At 45.8% G+C, this 21,048-nt stretch overlaps 1 protein-coding gene across 2 annotated transcripts; it reads left to right on the plus strand.

The window, feature by feature from the left end:
• Positions 1-488: 488 nt before the first annotated feature.
• On the plus strand, positions 489-20,849 carry cmtr1 (cap methyltransferase 1). Of its 2 annotated transcripts, none has more exons than XM_007892319.2 (23): positions 489-751; positions 2,624-2,808; positions 3,980-4,177; positions 4,523-4,615; positions 4,723-4,794; positions 5,460-5,554; positions 5,896-5,968; positions 6,508-6,706; positions 7,898-8,016; positions 9,086-9,182; positions 9,755-9,887; positions 12,671-12,850; positions 13,132-13,188; positions 13,406-13,463; positions 14,267-14,335; positions 15,259-15,390; positions 16,238-16,363; positions 16,885-16,976; positions 17,246-17,314; positions 17,411-17,458; positions 17,645-17,757; positions 18,894-19,002; positions 20,008-20,849. In XM_007892319.2, exons 1-23 carry the CDS (start codon positions 607-609, stop codon positions 20,141-20,143), a joined length of 2,598 nt encoding a protein of 865 aa, XP_007890510.1. In that variant the 5' UTR covers positions 489-606; the 3' UTR covers positions 20,144-20,849. The 2 variants fall into 2 exon arrangements, with proteins under 2 accessions (XP_007890510.1, XP_007890511.1); XM_007892320.2 differs by having other exon boundaries at positions 2,627-2,808.
• The last annotated feature ends 199 nt before the right edge of the window (positions 20,850-21,048 follow it).

The following is a 21,048-nucleotide window of genomic DNA, read 5'->3' on the forward strand; positions in this document are numbered from 1 at the left end:
GGTGACGGTTGGTGACGGTTAGTGACGGTTGGGTTGACGGTTGTTGACGGTTAGTGACGGTTGTTGACGGTTAGTGACGGTTGTTGACGGTTAGTGACGGTTGTTGACGGTTAGTGACGGTTGTTGACGGTTAGTGACGGTTGGTGACGGTTGTTGACGGTTAGTGACGGTTGGTGACGGTTGGTGACGGTTAGTGACGGTTGTTGACGGTGTGACGGTTAGTGACGGTTGTTGACGGTTAGTGACGGTTGTTGACGGTTAGTGACGGTTAGTGACGGTTGGTGACGGTTGTTGACGGCTGTTGACGGTTGGTGACGGTTGTTGACGGTTAGTGACGGTTGTTGACGGTTAGTGACGGTTGTTGACGGTTAGTGACGGTTGTTGACGGTTAGTGACGGTTAGTGACGGTTGGTGACGGTTGTTGACGGCTGTTGACGGTTAGTGACGGTTGTTGACGGTTGGTGACGGTTGTTGACGGTTGGTGACGGTTGTTGACGGCGACTGACGGTTGATGACGCATGCGCACTGGCAGCGGGGCCTGGGCCTGGGCTGGTTTGCGGCCTCGCTCCCTCACGAGCCCCTGTGAGCCCGGCACCAGCCACAAAGATGAAGCGCAGGGCCCCGGAGGCGAAGTTGGAGCGGCCGGAAAGCAAACTGCAGCGCATAGAGGAACTGGGCCTCAACCTGAGCTCAACATCGGACGAGGAGGCGCTGAGCGGCGGCGGAGGAGAGAGGAGCCGAGGTCGGGCAGGTGAGAGAGGCCGAGGGTGGGGCGGCTGAGGGCAGCGAGAGAGCGGGAGGCCCGGTAACAGCCCAGAGCCTGTAATACACTGTGCTCGGTAACAGCCTGTAATACACTGTACCCAGTAACAGCCTGTAATACACTGTGCTCGGTAACAGCCTGTAATACACTGTGCTCGGTAACAGCCTGTAATACACTGTGCTCGGTAACAGCCTGTAATACACTGTGCTCGGTAACAGCCTGTAATACACTGTACCCGGTAACAGCCTGTAATACAGTGTACCAGGTAACAGCCTGTAATACACTGTGCTCGGTAACAGCCTGTAATACACTGTGCTCGGTAACAGCCTGTAATACACTGTACCCAGTAACAGCCTGTAATACACTGTGCTCGGTAACAGCCTGTAATACACTGTACCAGGTAACAGCCTGTAATACACCGTACCCAGTAACAGCCTGTAATACACTGTACCAGGTAACAGCCTGTAATACACCGTACCCAGTAACAGCCTGTAATACAGTGTACCCGGTAACAGCCTGTAATACACCGTACCCAGTAACAGCCTGTAATACACCGTACCAGGTAACAGCCTGTAATACACTGTACCCAGTAACAGCCTGTAATACACCGTACCAGGTAACAGCCTGTAATACACCGTACCCAGTAACAGCCTGTAATACACTGTACCAGGTAACAGCCTGTAATACACCGTACCCAGTAACAGCCTGTAATACAGTGTACCCGGTAACAGCCTGTAATACACTGTACCCAGTAACAACTCAGAGTCTGTATTACAGTGTACCCAGTAACAGCCTGTAATACACTGTACGCAGTAACAGCCCATAGCTTGTAATACACTGTACCCAGTAACAACCCAGAGTATGTGATACGGTAATGTAGTGGTTAGCGCGTGAGCCTAACAAGCGAGAGAACCCGGATTTGATTCCCAGACAGGATGAAACCTTAGGCAAGTTTCTGTACTCCACCCACCTCTGTTTACCTCGCAGTAAGTTAGTCAATTGGCGGAATGCTTTTCCCAGGATTATAATCACTTCTAAAACTAGTACTAACAATTTTGATCACTTAATCCAGGACTGTGTGTGAGACACTGCTGTGCACAATTGGCTGCTGCATTTCACCAAAATGTACAATCAATTTACTTTACAGTATGTTCTATGAAGCACTTCAAGACCCTGTCACCCCCGCTATACACTGTACCCCCTTATAACCCGGAGTCTGTAGTACACTGCTTGTCCCTTGTGCCCTCCGTTCCATCATCAGCGGTCACGTTTTTTACCAATACGTCCTGAAACTGTGGAACACTCTCCCTCAATCCCCCATCTTGCCCATTCCTTCCCCCATATTCCAGTCACACCTGAAGACTTTGCTTCAACTGGTATCCAGTAACAGTCCAAAGCCTATAATACACCGTACACAGTAACAGCCTGTAATACACTGTAACCGGCAACAGTCTGTAATATCCTGTGACCAGTAAGTATACACCTAGAGCCTGTAATATCCTGTGATCGTAAGAACAGAGACCTTGTCATATCTCTGGTTGAATTGCAGGGCCTGCGATATTCCGGGTAAGAATCTGAAGTCTATTATCCACGATGACAGCCTGAGAGATACATGTTAAACTGGACCAGTGGTTTCAATGTGGGGCGGGCAGTGAGAATTCAAGAACTGCAGGTGGCTTGCCCCTGTGGAGGGGGTGACTGCAGACAGCTTTTCCTGGGTGGGGGTGAGGATCAGAGGATGAGGTTAGGGGTAATGTAATGTTTCAGCGCCTTGGGACGTCCTCCCAACGTGACAGGCACTATACAAGTGTAATTTTTGTTGTTTGTTGTTGTTAATATGTGTTCCCTCTCTATGTTTAGCAGAATTCACCAGCAGTGATGATGAGGATAGTGACAGTGAGGGGGGCAGACCCTCATTTGGTGGCCCCACTGGTTTTTCGGACTTTGGTCTTCGTTCGCTACATGATGGTTCTGCAGAAGACCTGCAGGAAGAAGGGCTGTCCAGCAAGTTCTCCATGTACAACAGCTTCTCCCAAAAATTGATGGTATTATGAGCCAATCAATGTTCAAGATTCTGCTGCGGAGCTTATCTTATTTTACCTTGCACCTCGGAAGGGGAAAGGGGGTGGAGAGTAGGAAGGGGTTCACCCAGCACGGTTGTTAGGCAATATTGGTGGATCTCTTTCCAGAGGTAATAATCCCTCCAAAAAATCCACGACTGTTTGTGAGACACTGCTGTTTGCATTTGGCTGCTGTGATTCACTCACAGTGTATACAGTCAATCCATTTTACTCTGTGTATTCTGTGAAGAGTTTGAGAAGTCTCAATGATGTGATAAGGTGTGATATCAAATGTATGGATTATTATTAATATTAAAAATAGTCAGACTTTTAATTAAAATTCCTGGACAATTTATTTACATGTATTTCCATTACATTATTTACCAAAAAGGTTAACTTATTTAACAAAAATAGTCACGTAGGTAAAAAAAAAATCAATAAAATTGCCTTTCATGTCGGGATGATGTCCCAAGGGGCTGGACAGTCAGGGATTTGGGCCTGAGCAGGGGAGGGTTGGGATCAGGGTGGGTGGAGGGTAGGAGGGTGGCTGAAAGCACAGTTGAAGAAAACAATGCCTTTAATACTGTTAGGGATTTAAACAATGTGTCAACATAAGTGTGTGTGCTGGAGTTTGTCAACATCAATATAGACGATAAGTTTTTTTTAGCATTAATGTGTAAAGAAAGGATCGGGACTTCACCTTTTTATTGATATAAGCAGGATGTCAGCATAAACGGGTTCGAGATAAGTGGGTAGTACTCTATAATAATACTCACATTTGATAGAGTGCTTTATCGTGTCGTTGATATGTCTAAGTAAGTTTTACTATTACTGCTGTTTTCCCAGAATTGTTCCACAAACAGCTATGAAGTGATTGATTATATTTTCATCTAGGGAATTGTTGACTAAGACACTGTGAGAAACTCCCTTCTCTTTTCGAATAATGTCGTGGTATCTTTTACATTCATCTGAACAGATAGATAGGACGTATTTTAATGTCTCATTAGAATGTCTCCTTCTAATGAGACATTAAAATACGTCCTATCTATCATCAATGCAAGTCCCCCCCCCCCATCCCCAGCACTGCATCGGAGGGTGGGCTTAGACTATAAATTCAATAGTTGAGTCACTAGGCTTGTCATGTTTCTGTTTTTAGATGAAGATGGGTTACCGTGAAGGTGCAGGTCTGGGTAAGTTTGAACAGGGCCGGAAGGACATTGTAGAAGCCTCAACACAGCGAGGCCGTCGAGGCTTGGGGCTGAAGCTGAAGGTGTTTGACCGAGAGCTGAATGTGCAGTGGCAGGATGATGGGCAGAAGTCTGACAATCTCAGTGTGGCTTCCTCCAGTTTTCTGGTGAGTCCTTGTGCACATGAAGGGGAGGAGTGTGTTTATACGTGGGTTTGGTATGCCCCTTCACATGTGAATAGGTGACGGCTGACTCCATGCAATGTGGTTTTGTTTATTGACTGACTGGTTGATGGGACAAATGGTTTACTGGTTAGTTGGTTGGTCTGATGGTCGATTTTTCCACTTTCTGATTGGTCAGGCTGGCTGTTCGTTTGGTCTACTGGTTAGTTGGCTGGCTACTTGGTTGGTTGGCTGGCTACTTGGTTGGATGGCTGGCTGACTGACTGGCTGGTTTGAGTATTTTTCAGACACTTGCGGCCCTTGTGTGACATGTTCTGCCTTGGTTTGCAGCCCAGTGTATACGAGCAAGTGGATTGGTTTCCTGAGTGCTCTGTGCCAGTGCCGGATCTAGTGGAGCTGCGGGATTGGATGGTGATCGGAAAGGTACAATGACTGGGAAAGTAGGGGGCTAGGAGAAGTTAGGCTTTGCTCTTGTATTATGTTGAGAAAAGCCTAGCAAAATATCTAACTCTGGTTATGTCACTCAATAGCGCAAAGAGGAGATCGAGGATGAGACAGAGTTCTGTGCTGGAGAGTTGCTGAAGAATATGCTACGGTGTAAGGTTGGTATGTGACTGGAGATTTCTTCAGACAGGGAGAGGTGGGTGGAAAGGGCTTACAGAACATTCTCAGCCCCTCTCCATTCCAGAATCATCTGCCTGATACGTGTAGTGTTGGGTGTGTCAGAGGACTGTAGAGCTGAGATTTGGTAGTTTGGGCTCATCACATTAGCGAGTGAGATAATTACCAATGGGAGAGGAACATGGATATGCCACTGCCTGAATTTTGGATACTCTTTCAATGTTCTGATTTTAACTACCGTGGAGTCATAGGGGGCAGAGTTCTAATTATCCGGAAGTAAATTCATTTATCTATTATGCATGTTTTACTTAGTATGAAGTTATTTGAAGTTGAGGTACAGATCAGCCATAATTTTATAGAATGCTGGAACAGGCTCGAGGGGCTGAATGGCATACTCCTGTTCCTATGTTGGTTTATTTGTATTATATTTAGTGTGTGTGTATATATATTACATATCTATGGATAAAAGTATGTGGGGGAAAGAGCTATAACTACCTTGAAGGGGGAGAGGTGGGGGAGATGTAACTATACTAGATTGGCTGAGCAGTGGAGATATGTTATGACAGGAGCTGTGTCTGGGGTTGTTGTACTGTGTTGTGGGTGCAGTAAAACCCCCGCATATTCTGCATCTTGTCTGTGATTTCAGACTGTGTTTGACGAGCTGGAAGGAGAGGAAATGCGTCGGGCCCGAACCAGGTCCAACCCCTATGAGACCATCCGTGGTGTGTTTTTCCTTAACAGGTATTAATGCTAGCTCAGAAATAATTTTGGCTGCCTACCTCCCTGCCTCCTTCCCTTCCTGGGTTTGGGACCATATGTGTGTCATTGAACCGTCTTAAAATTCTTCATATAGTTTACTATAGAGTGTACTGTACTTACTGACTGTAATTCGTAGGCAAACTAAATACTGTTTATATTCTGTGAGCGTGTGTGTCTGTGTGTCGTGGGTATGCGATTTTGGGTGTGGGGGTTGTCTTTATGAGTGTGCATTTGTATGAGGCTCAATCGCATGTGTGTGTGTGTGTGTGTGTGGAAAGCGTTAGTTCACCCAGCTCTGTAACTTACCTTTTCTTTCTCTCCAGAGCTGCCATGAAGATGGCAAACATTGACCATGTATTTGATTATATGTTCACAAATCCAAAAGACTCAAACGGGGTGAGTGTTTCTCCAGCAACCCTGCAATTGTGCTTGTATCAACCAGCCTTTACCAAGTCCCACAATTAAGGGGCTCCAGAGTCTTACTCGGATTATTGACCAGGATACTGGGAGAAACTGCCTTTTCTTTTCGAGTAGCAAGTCATCATCAATTTGAGATCCACTTAAGAATAAAAGTAAGAGGTTAGGAGAATCTTTTTGCACAGACGGTTGTTAGGACATGTGATCCCAAAGCAAATCTGCTGGTTGAAGCAAAATCTATAATAGCTTTTAAAAAGGAATTAAAGATTCGAAAAGGAAAAATCATAATAGGGTGTGAGGGAAAGGGCAGGGGAGAGGACTAAACAGATTAATCTTTCAAAGACACGACCTAGATGCGATGACCTCCTGTGTATAATATTATGATTCTGACTGTGTGTAATTCAGTTAACCTTGAACCTGCCTGTCTCACCATATCTGCACATGAACTGTGTGCCACAGTGTCGCTCGCTTATTCGCTCTCTTGGTACCCGAATGTTTTGTGATTGTCTGTTCCCTAGAAACCGCTTGTTCGGGATAAGGACGCAGAGTTGCTATATTTTGCTGATGTGTGCGCGGGTCCTGGAGGATTCTCTGAATATGTGCTGTGGCGGAGGAGGTGGAACGCCAAGGGCTTTGGCATGACACTGAAGGGACCCTGCGACTTTAAGCTGGAGGATTTCTTTGCCGCATCCAGTGAGATGTTTGAACCCTACTATGGTAAGTGGTGATGGCAGCAAGTCAAGGTTGGCCACAGAGCACACAACTGTGTGAGAAACAGCCCTGGTTCCAACCACCTGTCTCTGTTTTCATAGTTTTCAAACCCATCCTTCAATTATTTTCCCCAGCCCATTTCAATGGGCTTAGCTCCCCTGATATCTTTTACTTGATTCTATATGGTCTTATCCTTTGCCTAATGTACATCCTCTCTGTTTTCCCTGCAAGCTTTGTGAACCCTTTTCTAAATTTTACCTTTAAGTTACTGTTTTGGAGTATGTTTCTTTGATTTGCCCCTGCCGGACCTCCCTCCACAAGCTGCAGGTCATTCAGAACTCTGCAGCTCGTGTACTGTCCCGCACCAGGCTTTGCGACCACATCACTCCCACCCTCGCTCGCCTCCACTGGTTCCCCATCCCCCAGAGGATCAAATTCAAGATCCTCATCCTCATCTACAAGGCCATTCACAGCATTGCTCCCTCCTACCTCTCCGACCTACTATACCTCTACATACCTGCCCGTACCCTCCGTTCCTCTGGCACCGGTCTGCTTCACATCCCCCGCCCTAACCGCCCTACCATCGGTGGCCGGGCTTTCAGCCTCAGCTCCTAGGCTCTGGAACTCCATGCCCCAGTGCCTTCGCCGCCTCCTCCCTTTCCTCCTTCAAGGCCGGTCTCAAGACCTTTCTCTTCAACCGTGCCTACACCTCCCCTCTTGACTCTCTACCCCCTCCTCGCTCCCTCCCTTCCCTCCCCTCAGCCTGACCATTTCCCCCCTGCTCGGGTCCCGACCCAACTGTCCAGCGCCTTGGGACGTTCTCCCGACGTGAAAGGCGCTCTATAAATGCAATCTTGTTGTTGTTGTGGACTTAGGCTTAGAATAATCAAATGTTACAGTCTAGAGACAGACCATTTGGCCCATGATGGTTTTCTCCACATAAGCCAATCTAATTCTTCTTTCCTGTTTGCTACCCATACCCTTCTCAGCTTGTTATGCATGCTTTGAGTAATGTTTTTGAAAGTTGCGTATATCTCTTTGGCTTATTTATCCCTGAGTAGTTTGAAGGAACAAGGAAGGTCCCACTTATTGAATTCTTGGAGTAAAATGCTTTTAATAATATAACCAATCCTAGTGGTTTTACTCTATACTGCAATCTTCCCACTCTTGTGTGATTTGTATGTGGTTGTTTACCAGGTGAAGGAGGAGTGGATGGGGATGGTGACATCACACGGCCAGAGAATATCAGTGAATTTCGGCGTTTCGTGCTGGAGAATACTGAGCGAAAAGGTGTGCACTTCATAATGGCAGACGGGGTAGGTGTGTGAGCGACCAAGCCAGTCTTGCTTTCTGTTAATGATGTCAGGTGAGAGGGCAAGCTCTCTCCTGCAGAAACATAGCAGAGTTTGTGAAAGAGAGGGAGAGCAAGCAGGCTCCTGTAGAAACACAGTACAAAGAGAGAGAGAGAGCACTCCTGTTATGGCAGGAGTGCTCCCCCTCTCTCTCTCGCTTGAGAGAGAGAGGGTGAGTGCTCCTGCCGTGACACAGAGCAAGCTAGAACGATTGCTCTTGACAGAGAGAGCATGCAAACTGCTGTGACCTAGACAGAGAGCCTGCCCTGACCAAGAGAAAGAGAGGCTGCTCTGATAGAGACCAGAAACCATTGTGGATACTCAAGAGTATCCAAACCAGACTGAGTTCCATGGATGCCACTTACAAATGAAATATTCCCTGTGTTTGGAATGGATTGTGCACTCTCTCCCTACAATAATGTACCCTGCTTATGTAATTCGGACAGTGTTAGGCGCAGTTCGGCAACATCCAGGGCTTGGGGACACCATAGTGTGCATTGGGATACCGCTAGAGTTTAACCAGCATTGAAAGCACTGTCTGGCAAGCTTCTCACTTGTTGTCCAGCTAGGACCACAGTACCTGTTAGGGCTTTGCTATGCAGGAGCAAATTGGGAAAAATTCCTGCCCCAGTGACCAGTGTCCTGTCAACAAGCCAAGCTGGCTGGCTTCTTAGCAAGCAGCCCTGGAGTACTGCAGACTTGTCTGGTTCAGGAAACAGAGTATGCGTTAGGATAAATATAGAATTTAACCAGCGAAAACTATGTAGCTTGCTGTCTGGCATGGTTCCGCTGTTTGGAACTGAGTGGGAAGAATCCCTGCTCCCAGTAGTACAGGCCAATTCCTACCAATGAGCTAGGCAAGATCCTGCTGCAATAGAGCCGACAACTGCTGAGTACAATCCTGTAGTAATGCTGCAGAAATGCTGAGAGACAGCTCATGTTCCACATTTCTCGCTGTATTTATCCCGTGTGTGACCTGCTGACATCTCGCTTTCATCCTCTTTCACTCTTTCTCTCCTTCCCTTTTGTCTAGGGTTTTTCTGTGGAAGGACGGGAGAACCTACAGGAGATTCTTTGCAAGCAACTACTACTGTGTCAGTTTCTGGTGGCACTGAGTATCCTCAGGACAGGTAATAAACCCAGGATTTACTTGCTCAGCTTTTGGTTTACAGCCAGACTGCTGTCACCAATTAACCCCGGTTGTTGCAGTAACTGCTTTTGAGTCCATTTGGAGTAACAACTTGCATTTTTATAGCACCTTCATGTGAGGTAGCATCTCCGAACACTTGACACCGAGCCAGGAGGAAGACAAAATAGAACTAAATGGGTTTAAAAGATCATATGTGATCTAATAATATTGTACAGGCTTGATGGTGATGTTCCCGGGTTCCTATGTCCCGCTGTGTAATAAAATAAATTTATGTTTATAAATAGTGCACCCCTGGTGGATGTCACAAAGTGGTTAACAGCACTGGCTTGGCATCCACGCTGGAGTTTGGTAGCCGAAGGGGGTAGGGAGGGGGAAAATGACCAAAAGCACGTCAAAGAGATTTTGAGACTGATCTTAAATTAAAGAACCCAAGACAAATGGAAAGGGGGTGTGGCCGAAGTTGAGTTGTAATGTATTAAGCCTTCACTATCTGCTGCAGGCTACCTTGGGTCTGTGGTCAGGGATGTAAAACCTTTTCTTTTTCTGCCACAGGCGGTAATTTTCTGTGTAAAACCTTTGACCTGTTCACGCCATTCAGCGTGGGGCTAATTTACCTGCTGTACACCAGCTTTGAGAGAGTCTCGCTGTTCAAACCAGTAACCAGCCGTCCAGCCAACTCCGAACGGTGAGTAGCAAGCGTCTCATTCTCCCCACTGCACAATGGATATGTATGTTTGCCTGCAGCCGAGCATAAACTGCAGATTGTTACTCGAAGAGTTATGGGGGATATAAGAAGAAATGTTTTCAAGCAGAGGTTTATTAGATTATTTAAAAATTATTTAGATATGTATTTGAAAAAGGATATAAACTCATACTATAATGTGAAAGGAAAGAGCAGAATACATAAATGACTGACACAGACAGAAACCCATCACTGTGTTAAAGAGTAAGTAAATCACATAGAGCTCTAAATATGTGTGCCACTTAAACTTAAACATAGAAATTTCCCAGATTCTGGAGAGTATTAGTATTGCTTACCTAATTCTGGAGTATTAGGCTCAGATTGGTTAGAGCTTAGGCTTGGGGACCCCAGAGAGTGAATGGACCCTAGAGTCTAACCAGCTAATACCACATAACTGAGAACATTGTCCAGCTAAGACCACTCTATCTGTTAAAGCTTTGGCTTCCAAGGCTAATCCTTGCCCCCAGTGACTGATGTGTCAGCTTGGCTCTGGTAGCCTCTGAATTAGTAGGTTGTGGATTCAAGTCCCACCTTGGGGCTAAGCTGACACTCCAATATATATGTCCACCTTCCTGGCAGTTGCATGCACATATATCCCAAACCACCTATGTACTACATCCATAATGTTATTTCCTAAAAGAAAACTATCTGTGTTTGAAGGAATCAACATTTCCTGCTTCAACTGTCTCCAGAGAGAACCTGTTCCACAGGTTTACTATTTGCTCACTGAAATATTTTTTCCATATTCTTTTAGTTCAGAATTTACTCCCCTTCAATTGCAGGCCGTATCCTTTGGTTTTATTATTCTGGACTAGTTGAAACAGCCTGTCATGAGCTACACTGTCTAGCCCGTTTAGAATCTTAAAGACAGGAATCATATCGCCTCTCAGTTCTCTCTTTACCAGCATGAATATGCCCAATTTACTTAGTCGCTCCTCATAGTTTGGTCCCTCAATCATTCTGGTTGCCCTCCTCTGAATCCTCTCAATTTCTCCCATATATACAGCGGCAAGATGACCCCATTATTTTAACTTGCTATTGATCTTTTGATACATCTCAACGTCTGGTTTGTTTTACTCACTGCCACAGAGCATTTTTGCTGTCAAGCAGAACCCCCTGGTCCTTTTTATTTTCCATACATATCATTTTCCTTCCATTAAAATAATAGTCCCTGCCTGGATTTTTTTGTCCCCAAGTGAAGTAACTACATTTTTCCACAATTAATTTCATCTGCCACCGACTGGTCTGCCCAATTCCCAAGTGTGTTCAAATCCTCCTGTAACCTATCATGATCAGCTTTGCAATCTACCACCTTCATTAGCTTGGTATCATCTGCAAACTTAGCCACAGTGCTTTTGACTCCTAATTCCAGATCATTTATAAAAATATTAAATAAAAGAAATTCCAAAACAGACCCGTGTGGAACTCCACTAGTAACATTTTCCCAGTCTGATGACATTCCCTGTACCACAACCTTCTGGGTTTCTCTGGTCAATCAGTTGCGTATCCATTGTAACATCATTCCACTGATTCCCACTTTATTTACTTTCAGTACCAGCCTCTCAAGAGGAACTGTATCAAAGTCCTTACTGAAATCCAGATATACAACATCCATAGCCTTCCCCTTATCAAGCTCCCTTGACACACCGTTAAAGAAAAACAGTAAATTGGATTGGCAAGACCACCGCTTCATGAATCCATATTGGCTATAATTTATGATTTTATTTTAGTCCAGGTGCACCATGATTTTATCCTTAATAAGAGTCTTCAAAATTTTACTCACACTGGACGTTAAACTTGCTGGTCTGTAGTTTCCTGAGTCACTTTTGTTTGCTTTCTTGAAAATAGGAGTAACATCTGCCTTTCTCGAGTCCCCCGTCACGTCTCTGACATTCAGCGATTTTTGAAAGATTTGTGCCAGCATTTCTCGACTTTCTCCCTTAGTTCCTCAAGAATCCTCGGATACAATTTATCCGGCCACTGAAATTTATTTACCTTAAATTTCACAGCTGTTTGGAAACCATGCTGGTAGTGATCTGAATAGTGTCGCAACTTTCCTCTGCGACATCCTTGTGTTGTCTTTCCGGATCAGATAGGTTACCCATCTTCTCCTTAGCCTGTGCAACATTATTTGCCATGTCCTCTCCCGAACCCACCTTCAAGATGCTGGCCAACAATCCCCCCAAATAAAATTGTTCACTCGCTTCATGGCTGTTTGTGGAATATTGCTGTGCCCAACTGGCTGCCACATTTCATCCACAAAATATAGTTAAAAAACACTAAAGTAAATCCTGTGAAGCGTTTTGAGGCGTCTTGTCGACGTGTTAAGCTGTATCAAATGCAAGGATTATTATTATTATGATCTGCCCCTCCAAGTCCTTCCGATGAGCCAGACTAGCTGGTCTGTCATCAGTGGTGCCCAGGTGTACTACAGACCCATCTGGCACAGGAACCAGACCACTGAGATTGCCACAGTGGGTTGATTCAATTCCAATAGTAGGTAAGAGTAGATAAGGTTAACTTCACCGGACCATTAGCACCAGCATCAAATGCAAGAATAATAGATATGAAGTCTAAAATGTGTGGTTGCAGTCAGGCTATCCATTGGAGCTGTGACTTATTTAGTGGGTGGGATCACTGTTTTGTGAAGCCCATACATTTCTGATCCTCTGTGCCACGCTGCTCCATGTTTGAGTGCACATTGGAACGTGCTGCTCTCTCTGCAGGTATGTGGTGTGTCGGGGGTTGAAACCAGGGATCGATGCCGTTCGGGACTATCTCTTTACTGTGAACCAAAAACTAAACCAACTGAAGGACACAGACCAGGATGTGAACATGGTCGTTCCGCTGCACGTACTAAAGGGCAACATCGACTTTTACACAAACATCGTCAAATCTAACGAGAGGTGTGCCCCCATGCAGCGCAAGCACAAACTCATGCCTCCCTCCCTCCTTCCCCTCTCCCATCACTCCTGCCCCCAGCTGGCCCTCCCCACCCCAGCATGCGTTTGCAGCCCCCTCCCCCCCACCACAGTCACACACCACGCAGACAGCTGGCCCCCTGTCCCACGCACAGTAGATGTCTGGCCCTCATGCTGCACTGCGTCTGGCCGCTATTCTAGGCAGCGAGCGCTGGGCATTTCAAGTTTAGAAATTTTGTGTGTGACATTTCTCCTTTCTCCTCCAGTCTTGTAGCAATGCAAATCAAAGGTTTGGCAAAAATCCATGCCTTCATTCGAGATCCGTAAGTATGCCCACTTTCCATTGCTGTTGGCGGTGGGGGGGGCGGTAGGATTTTCCTATTTATTATAATTATGGTTGCATAACCTAAGAGTCGTGTACAGCATCATATAACACACTAACAGCACACTAATTAGTTAAGAAGCACTGATCAGGTTATCACTCCCAATTTCTGACCGCTGTTTTGTTAATGTTGTTGTGTTATTTAATTTCACACACAGGAACCTGAACGAGACACGACAGGCAGATATCCGCAGAGACTGCCTCGCACTGTGGACAGTGAGTACCAGCGGGTTGTTGTGGGGATTGTGGAACTGTTGAGCATTGGGACTGACCTGATGGACAGTGATAATTGTTTGTACGTTACTATGTTCCACTCTTTATCTAACAGAATTCAAAAAATAATTTGCACACTCGATCCACGACTTTTTTTGGACACCCCTGTGTGCAAAGGACTGCCATATTTCACCCACAAAATATACAATTCACTTTACAGTATATTCAGTGAAGCTCTTTGAGATGTCTCGAAGATGTGACAAGGCGCTGTATCAAATGCAAGGATTGTTATTATTATATTATAGAATTCCAAGATAGTCTTTGTTTCCAGGGTGTCAGTCCTTCCTATGTGTGTAATATTTTCCAGCTCTATTAACCAGCCGCAGCCTAATCTCTGACTTGGGTTTACTGCTTATTGCCCATTCATTCTGCTCTACCAACAATAACCAATTACATTTGTATAGCACCTTTCACATCCATCAGAGAGGCTGAGTTGTTCTTTCTGGGACCTGATTAACGTGACTGATTTTATCCAGAGTTTTCAGTACTGTACTAGGGAAGTAGGTTTGTAGCCTACAACTGGAGAATTAGTCATTCCTATTTCTACAAATAGGGCATGACCAATTAACTTTGAGGCTTGTTGGTCAGAACGTGGGAAGAAACTTTTTTTTTTTGCTTTGTGTCCTCCTGTTGTTCAGCATTGTGAGATTTTCTTTTGAAGTGCTGTACAACTGCTTGTTGTAGCACTGCATTACTCTTCAGCCTGGCGTTCTCTCTAATTTCTGCCATTTGTTCTAACATCACAGATTCCAGATAAGGCTCGAGTCACCCCAAGCACATCTGATCCCAAGAGGAAATTCTATGAGCTTATCCAGGTGAGTGAAATGTGAAAAACAACACAATGATATGGTTGTCTGTGGATAACTGCAGAGGTGAGTTGTAGATTTGTTATCAGTGAGCAGAGTGTTATTGAACCACAGCCATGATCTCAGATCACTCACTCATGTCAACACAGCTCACTTGGTAGCAATCTTGCCTCTAGGCCAAAAGATTATTAACTTCCATTTGAACTCGTGGTTCAGGTTGACACTCCAGCGCGTTACTGAAGGTGGGGGGAATGCTGCATTGGTGGAGGTGCCATCCTTAGAGTGAGCTTTTAAACTGAGTACCTGTTTGCCTTTCAAGTGATCATTAAATATACAGTAAACCCTTGGCTATCCAGATCCCCACTATCCAGAGTTCTGAATTAGCCAACAAGATCAGAAAAAAAATTGTAATTCCTCCCACTAAAAATTGATTCTGCACGCTAAAAGTCCTGCCCGCGTTTTCAAACTCCTGCCAGTCCATGTGATGCCCACAGCTTTACCCTCAATGGTTTAGCCCCGGGCCTCAATGGAGCTGCACTGAGTCAGTGGTGAGTACAACTTTGTTTTGTTTTGTTTTGGGGAAGGTCTAATTTATTTAGAATTCTTTTTAAATATTTGGGAGCATTTATTTTTACTTATTTTATTTATTTTAAATGTCAAATGTAACGATTAGCAGCTGGTCGGATAATCTGGCTTGCCCGACCAAATCCCCCCCCCACCACCAGTAGTCTGGTTAGCCGGGGTTTAGGGTATTGGAAAAGAGAAAGGAGTTTCCCACCATGTTGTGACTACAATCCTCCAGTTAGTTGGTCATTCTCTTTTTATGGAACCTTCGCAGTGTGTCATTTGACTCACAATTCCTACAAATATAATCACTACACTTAATAGTGAATCACTTTGGGACACTTTAAAATGCAACTTCTACTTTCTAGGGTTCAGACCCCGAAACCTTCAGCTACAAACCTACGTTGCTCGTACCGAAAACGCTGGACAAAATCAGTCACGTGCTGGACTATAGGTGCATGGTGGCCGGAGGGGAGCAGTTCTTTCTGCTGGGGTTAGGGGTGAGTATGTGAGACACAGCCTTTGTGTATTAATATAGCATTCGAGGACGAATGCTAATGTATGGATCAGCATGTGAGATACAACCTTAGTGTATTAATTCTACATTACTCAGGAACTAATGCTAGTGGTTACTTAGGCAAACCGTTATATGTTAATATTACTGGACTCAGTGACTGATGTTGCGATTAGTCAACATTAATATTTCAGATTCGATGGCACTCTCATCTCGGGTGAATCAGAAGTTTGTAGTTTCAAGCCCCACATCGGAACTTTGAACTCGCTGTCCAGGCTGACACTCCAGTGCGGTGCTGCATTGTCATAGGTGCTGTCCAGATGAAATGTTAGACCGAGGTCTCATCTGCCTGTTCAGGTGGACATTACAGATCCCACTCCAGCACAGAGCAACCCTCCCTCCCACTCTAGGCTCTGTTCGAAAAGAGAAGCTTGTTTCTCCGTTCTGCTGGCCAGCAATTCAGATAAACATAGCTGTTTGTGGGATGTGTGCAAATTGACTGCCACGTTCATTTAAAAAATAGTCAGTCACTACACTTTACAATAAATTCTGTGAAGTGTTTTGGAAGGTCCTCCAAAAGTGAAAAGAGCTGTAAATGTAAGGATTATTGCCATTCTGTGAATGATGTTGGAATTAGAGTAAGTTTTCGTGTTACTCTGATCAGGCTTTCTATAGCTCCCGGTACTCAGGGGTATCACATGTACCTTCCTCATACTTATTCCTCTGGAGGTATTAGTACTGCATTTGTGACCCTCATTGTGACAGTGGTGCGGGGCGGGTAACCAGTCTGCTCTGTGGTTCAGTGTTAAATCTGTTTTTGTTTTTATGATCAGAAGTCTCAGATCTATATATGGGATGGAAGTGTGTCGATGCGATGGAAAAAACTTGAGAACTTTAAGACTGAGTTACCTAGAGAAACACTACTCTTTGTGGAGATCATACAGGAGCTGAAAGGAGAGGTGAGAGTGACTACTCTTAGTGTAAACCATACATACAGCTCCAGTCATCTATGCTGCAGCGTTGGGCACGGTCTGTGCTCTGTGCTGGAAGGCGGGGAATGGGTGCTCTGTGCTGGAAGGCGGGGAGTGGGCGCTCTGTGCTGGAGGGCGGGGAGTGGGTGCTCTTTGCTATAGGGCGGGGAGTGGGTGCTCTGTGCTGTAGGGCGGGGAGTGGGTGCTCTGTGCTGGATGGGCAAGGAGGGGGTGCTCTGTGCTGGACGGGCAAGGAGGGGGTGCTCTGTGCTGGAGGGGCAGGAATTGGGTGCTCTGTACTGGACGGGCAAGGAGGGGGTGCTCTGCGCTGGACGGGCAAGAAGGGGGTGCTGTGTGCTGGACTGGCAGGGCGGAGGAGGTGCTGTGTGCTGGACGGGCAGGGCGTAGGGGGTGCTGTGCGCTGGAGGGAGGGGGTGCTGTGCGTTGGAGGGAGGGGGTGCTGTGCGCTGGAGGGAGGGGCAAATCTGATATTTCCCTTATGGTTTTAGGGAAAAGCTCAGCGCCGGATCAGCTCTATTCATATCCTTGACGCACTGATTCTGAATGGGACAGACATCCGGGTTCAGCATTTTAACCAGCGGTAGGTGCAGCCAGGAAACTGGCATTGAGGATTATGGTACTGCCTCAGGGGGGCCTTTAGATAGTAGGACCGACTCATTCAGCCAACACCTCCCAGCAGTGCAGAGGTACTCCAGTAGAACCCACAATCTTAAGACTCTGAGACGAGAGTGCTACTAACTGATGCAGGCTGACACCCACACAGCACCATAGGATAGCCAGCATTGCCACCAGTGTATCTAGAGTAGTCATTGTGGTGGAATAATCACTTATGTGTCTCTTTGTGCCCAGGATCCAGATGGTGGAGAAGTTTGTGAAAGCCGTCTCGAAGCCTAGCCGCTCTGACATGAACCCCATCAGGTAAGTCCTCTGAGGGCAGACTGCCAACCCATTCATGCTGCCTGTGTTTCTTGCTATTTGACTGCTGTGTGCTGATGTGACCGTTTGTCTTTGCAGGGTCAAAGAGGTGTACCGGCTGGAGGAAATGGAGCGAATCTTTGTCAGGTAAGAATGCTTTGCCAAATGACCAATGTGCGAGCTGGTTTTTGGGTGGGTGTGGGGAGCTAGTTTTTGGGGGAGCCTATGGGGGGAAGCTGGTTTGGGGAAGTGAGGGAGCGAGTTTGGGGCTGTTTGCAGGCGGTCAGGGCATATACAAGTGTTACTTTATTGGATCTGAATTTTTCACCCCAGGTTAGAAATGAAGATTACTAAGGGATCAGGTGGAATGCCTCGTCTGTCGTACACAGGCCGCGATGACCGTCACTTCCTACCCACAGGACTCCACATTGTAAAAACTGTGAATGGTAGGAGCATTTTCGAATTCTGTTGCAATGTGGGGAGGTCATCAGCCGCCTGCCTGAGTTAGAAGGGAGGCAAAAGATTGAATTATGAAGAGAAACTTCAGAAGTTAGGGCTACATTCTTTTTCAAACATACCCCTTTGACCACGCTTTCGGTTATCTTTCCTTTTCCACTTCACTCGGCTCCCACTCCCGGCTTGGGTGTCCGTCCAGCACTGTGAAGCACTTTGAGATGTCCTCCCAAAGTGAAAGCAGCTATATAAACAGTATGTTGTGATGTATTCATTCATTTGAGCTGAGTTGTTTAAGAGTGACTTTAGTAGCTTTGACAAGGTAATAATAATAACAGAAATCACTGGGAACACTTCTTATAATAATAATATTTGCATTTGATATACGGCTTTATCATGTCTTCGAGACGTCTCAAAGCGCTTCACAGAATATACTGTAAAGTGAATTGACTATATTTTGTGGATGAAACGTGGCAGCCAATTGGCACAGCAGTGTCCTATTAACAGTCGTGGATTTAGTGACCAAATTATTATTTATTTTTTGAAGGGTTTATTACCCCCACAAAAGCGATTCGCCAATCAACTAATGACTGGGTTACTACTTACTGCGAGGTAAATCAACGCGTGTGGAGTAAGCAAACTTGCCTAACGTTTCGCACTGCCGGGAATCGAATCTAGGTCTTCTCGCTTGGAGGCGAGTGCTCTAACCACCAAGCTACAGGACTCCACAGTCCTGCGGATTAAATAACAACAACTTGCATTTATATAGTGCCCCTCACGCAGGGTAGCATCCCAGAGCGAGTAAGAGTTTACCACTGGTCAGTGAGCAAGTACCAAATATAAGAATTACAAAAAAGGTTTAAAAACAAGGTTAGAAAAATATCATTCCACAGAGGGTGGTGGGAATCCATAATTGAGGTAAACAGGTCAGTCATTTTAAAAGGAAATTCAGTATGCTAGCGGAGGAATGTTATGGAGTCTGGAGTTTCAGAAAGAGAGACGGATTATATTTGATAGCTCAGGTGGAGAAAAACAACAGTGCTGACTTGATGGGCCAAATGGCCTTTCTCTCTGCTGTAGCATTCAGTGATTGGTTTGGCTCTCAAGTGTGTATTGCCTCCCTCCACAGATCCCTGGACAATGGCGTACAGCAAGACATCAAAACGCAAATACTTCTACAACATAAAAACAAAAGAGTCAACTTACGAGCTTCCCCCGGACTCCATCACACCGTTCCAGTGAGTAGCCTCACGAGTCACTCCATTCATATTCAGAATCTTGCACCCAAGGGACACGAGCTGACATCAATCGCCACCTCTTTCACCTCACTCTACCCAGTTCATGAGTCTCATTTTATCCACCGGGGGAAAGGAAAAGGTGAAAGGCCAAGGGGATCCATTGAAAGCCCAATCCAGAGCCTTTTGTGGTTAACTAACTGAGCTGATACTGTCTGTGCCAGAAGTGCTGGCTATCCACGCCACCAGCCCTCGGTGTACAGATGTCAGCTTGGCTCAGATGCTAGCATTCTCACCTCTGGGTCGATCTCTCACTTCTGATTGTGGATGGAAGCCCCATGTGGGGATTCTTGCTCAACAACAACAATAAGATTACATTTGTATAGATTGATTAGGTGTGCTGAGTGGCCTGTTTCCATGCCTATCACTCTATATAATTATGTCATTTCCAAAGATGTGACTGCTCACAGTTGGGCTGACACTTCACTGCAGTGGTGAGGGAGCATACGTGGTGGGAGGTCTGTCCTTCAAGTGAGATTTTAAAAGTAAGCTCACGTCTGCCTTTACAGGTGGTTGCTAAAGCACCTGTGACACAGGAATTTCCCTCAGTGTCCTGGCCGGCATTGCTACTGATAAGGTAGTTACTCATTTCATGCCTGTGGACTCTGGTCCACATACAAATAGGCTACTGGTGTGCACCCTACTAGACAGCACCACACTTAACATCAACGAGACAAATGGGAAGGGATCTCATATATTATTAAAGGATGGATAAATTGGATGGGCTGTTTCCACTTGTTGCATAATCCACAAGCACAGGGCATAAATATGATAGTAGTTGATCAGGTGTGCTGAGTAGCCTGTTTCCATGCCTATCACTCTACATAATTATGTCATTTCCAATGATGTGATTGCAGACGCTTTTAAGTTATGGGTGCTGTAGAAAATGTAAGGATCATTAGAATTGAAGTGAAGACTCAGTTTTCCTGTGTCTTTTTTTCTGAACAGTGTCTGCCACTTTGAACGACTCTTGTGGGCCTGGGAAGAAGGGGTTCGTGTCCACGACTCTCAGACCCGATGTGATTCAGAGAAGCTTTCCAAAGAGAATGTACTGTCCTTCATTCGGCTCCATTACCAACCATAGCCCTCTGTGAGCTGTGCCCGGAGCACATCAGCTGTAATCCATTTCAGCATTGTGCCGCTCAGATCATGGATCCTGCTGTGTGTGACTGAGGGCTTGGCCAGGCCTGCCGGCTGGGGGTGCCCATCAGTCATTTGGTGTTGGCAGAAAGACTCTTTCTCTGATCTCATTTACTGAACATCAGCCTGACCGCTCGAGCCCCTGCACAGCACCGAACGTCCATTAGTGCAGCCTGTGGTGGACTGCGCGGCCGGATCGCGCTCCAAATGTCAGGCTCTCGAGGCTTTAGGTGCTTCTGTGAATGTTGCATCCCCTCCTCCTCTTCAAAGGCTTCACGTGAATCTCCCAGAACCTCTGCAAGTAGTCAGACTGTGCAAGAGTTTGATATGGCGGATGGCCGTGGCAGCACAAGCAGTGGCGGGAGAGTGCCATATACCAACTGGAACACACACCCTTCCTCGGGAGGACAGTTTATTTTAGTTTTATTGCCTTTATGTTGGGAGGATGCTGTTTTCTCACTACAGTTCAGGGTTCAGAGTCCTATTTATGATGTAAGACCTATTTTCTGCAGATAAATAATGTACCTATATCTGTTTCAGTTTTGTAAACACGAACAGCACAAAATAAATGTAAGTTTATGTAAATATTTAGTGTTGTGTAATCTCAGCACAGAATAAATGCGGATAACATTTTCCGTAACTTACCATTCCTCTGCTGTGTGTGTAAAGTTTCTATGGGTGTGGGTTGTGGAAGTGAGCAAGAGCCATTATGACAGCTCACCTGGGAGTGCTGTACAAGCAGTGCAGAAGGAACTTTACTCTGTAGCTATCCTGAAACTGCCAGCAGCCAACCTGCAGGTAGGGAGTGTTAGAATTGACTTCCCACCATCTAGGTTGTGGAGCTTCCAG

This window comes from Callorhinchus milii, unplaced genomic scaffold (genome assembly GCF_018977255.1).
Source record: "Callorhinchus milii isolate IMCB2004 unplaced genomic scaffold, IMCB_Cmil_1.0 Scaffold3, whole genome shotgun sequence".
NCBI lineage: Eukaryota > Metazoa > Chordata > Chondrichthyes > Chimaeriformes > Callorhinchidae > Callorhinchus > Callorhinchus milii.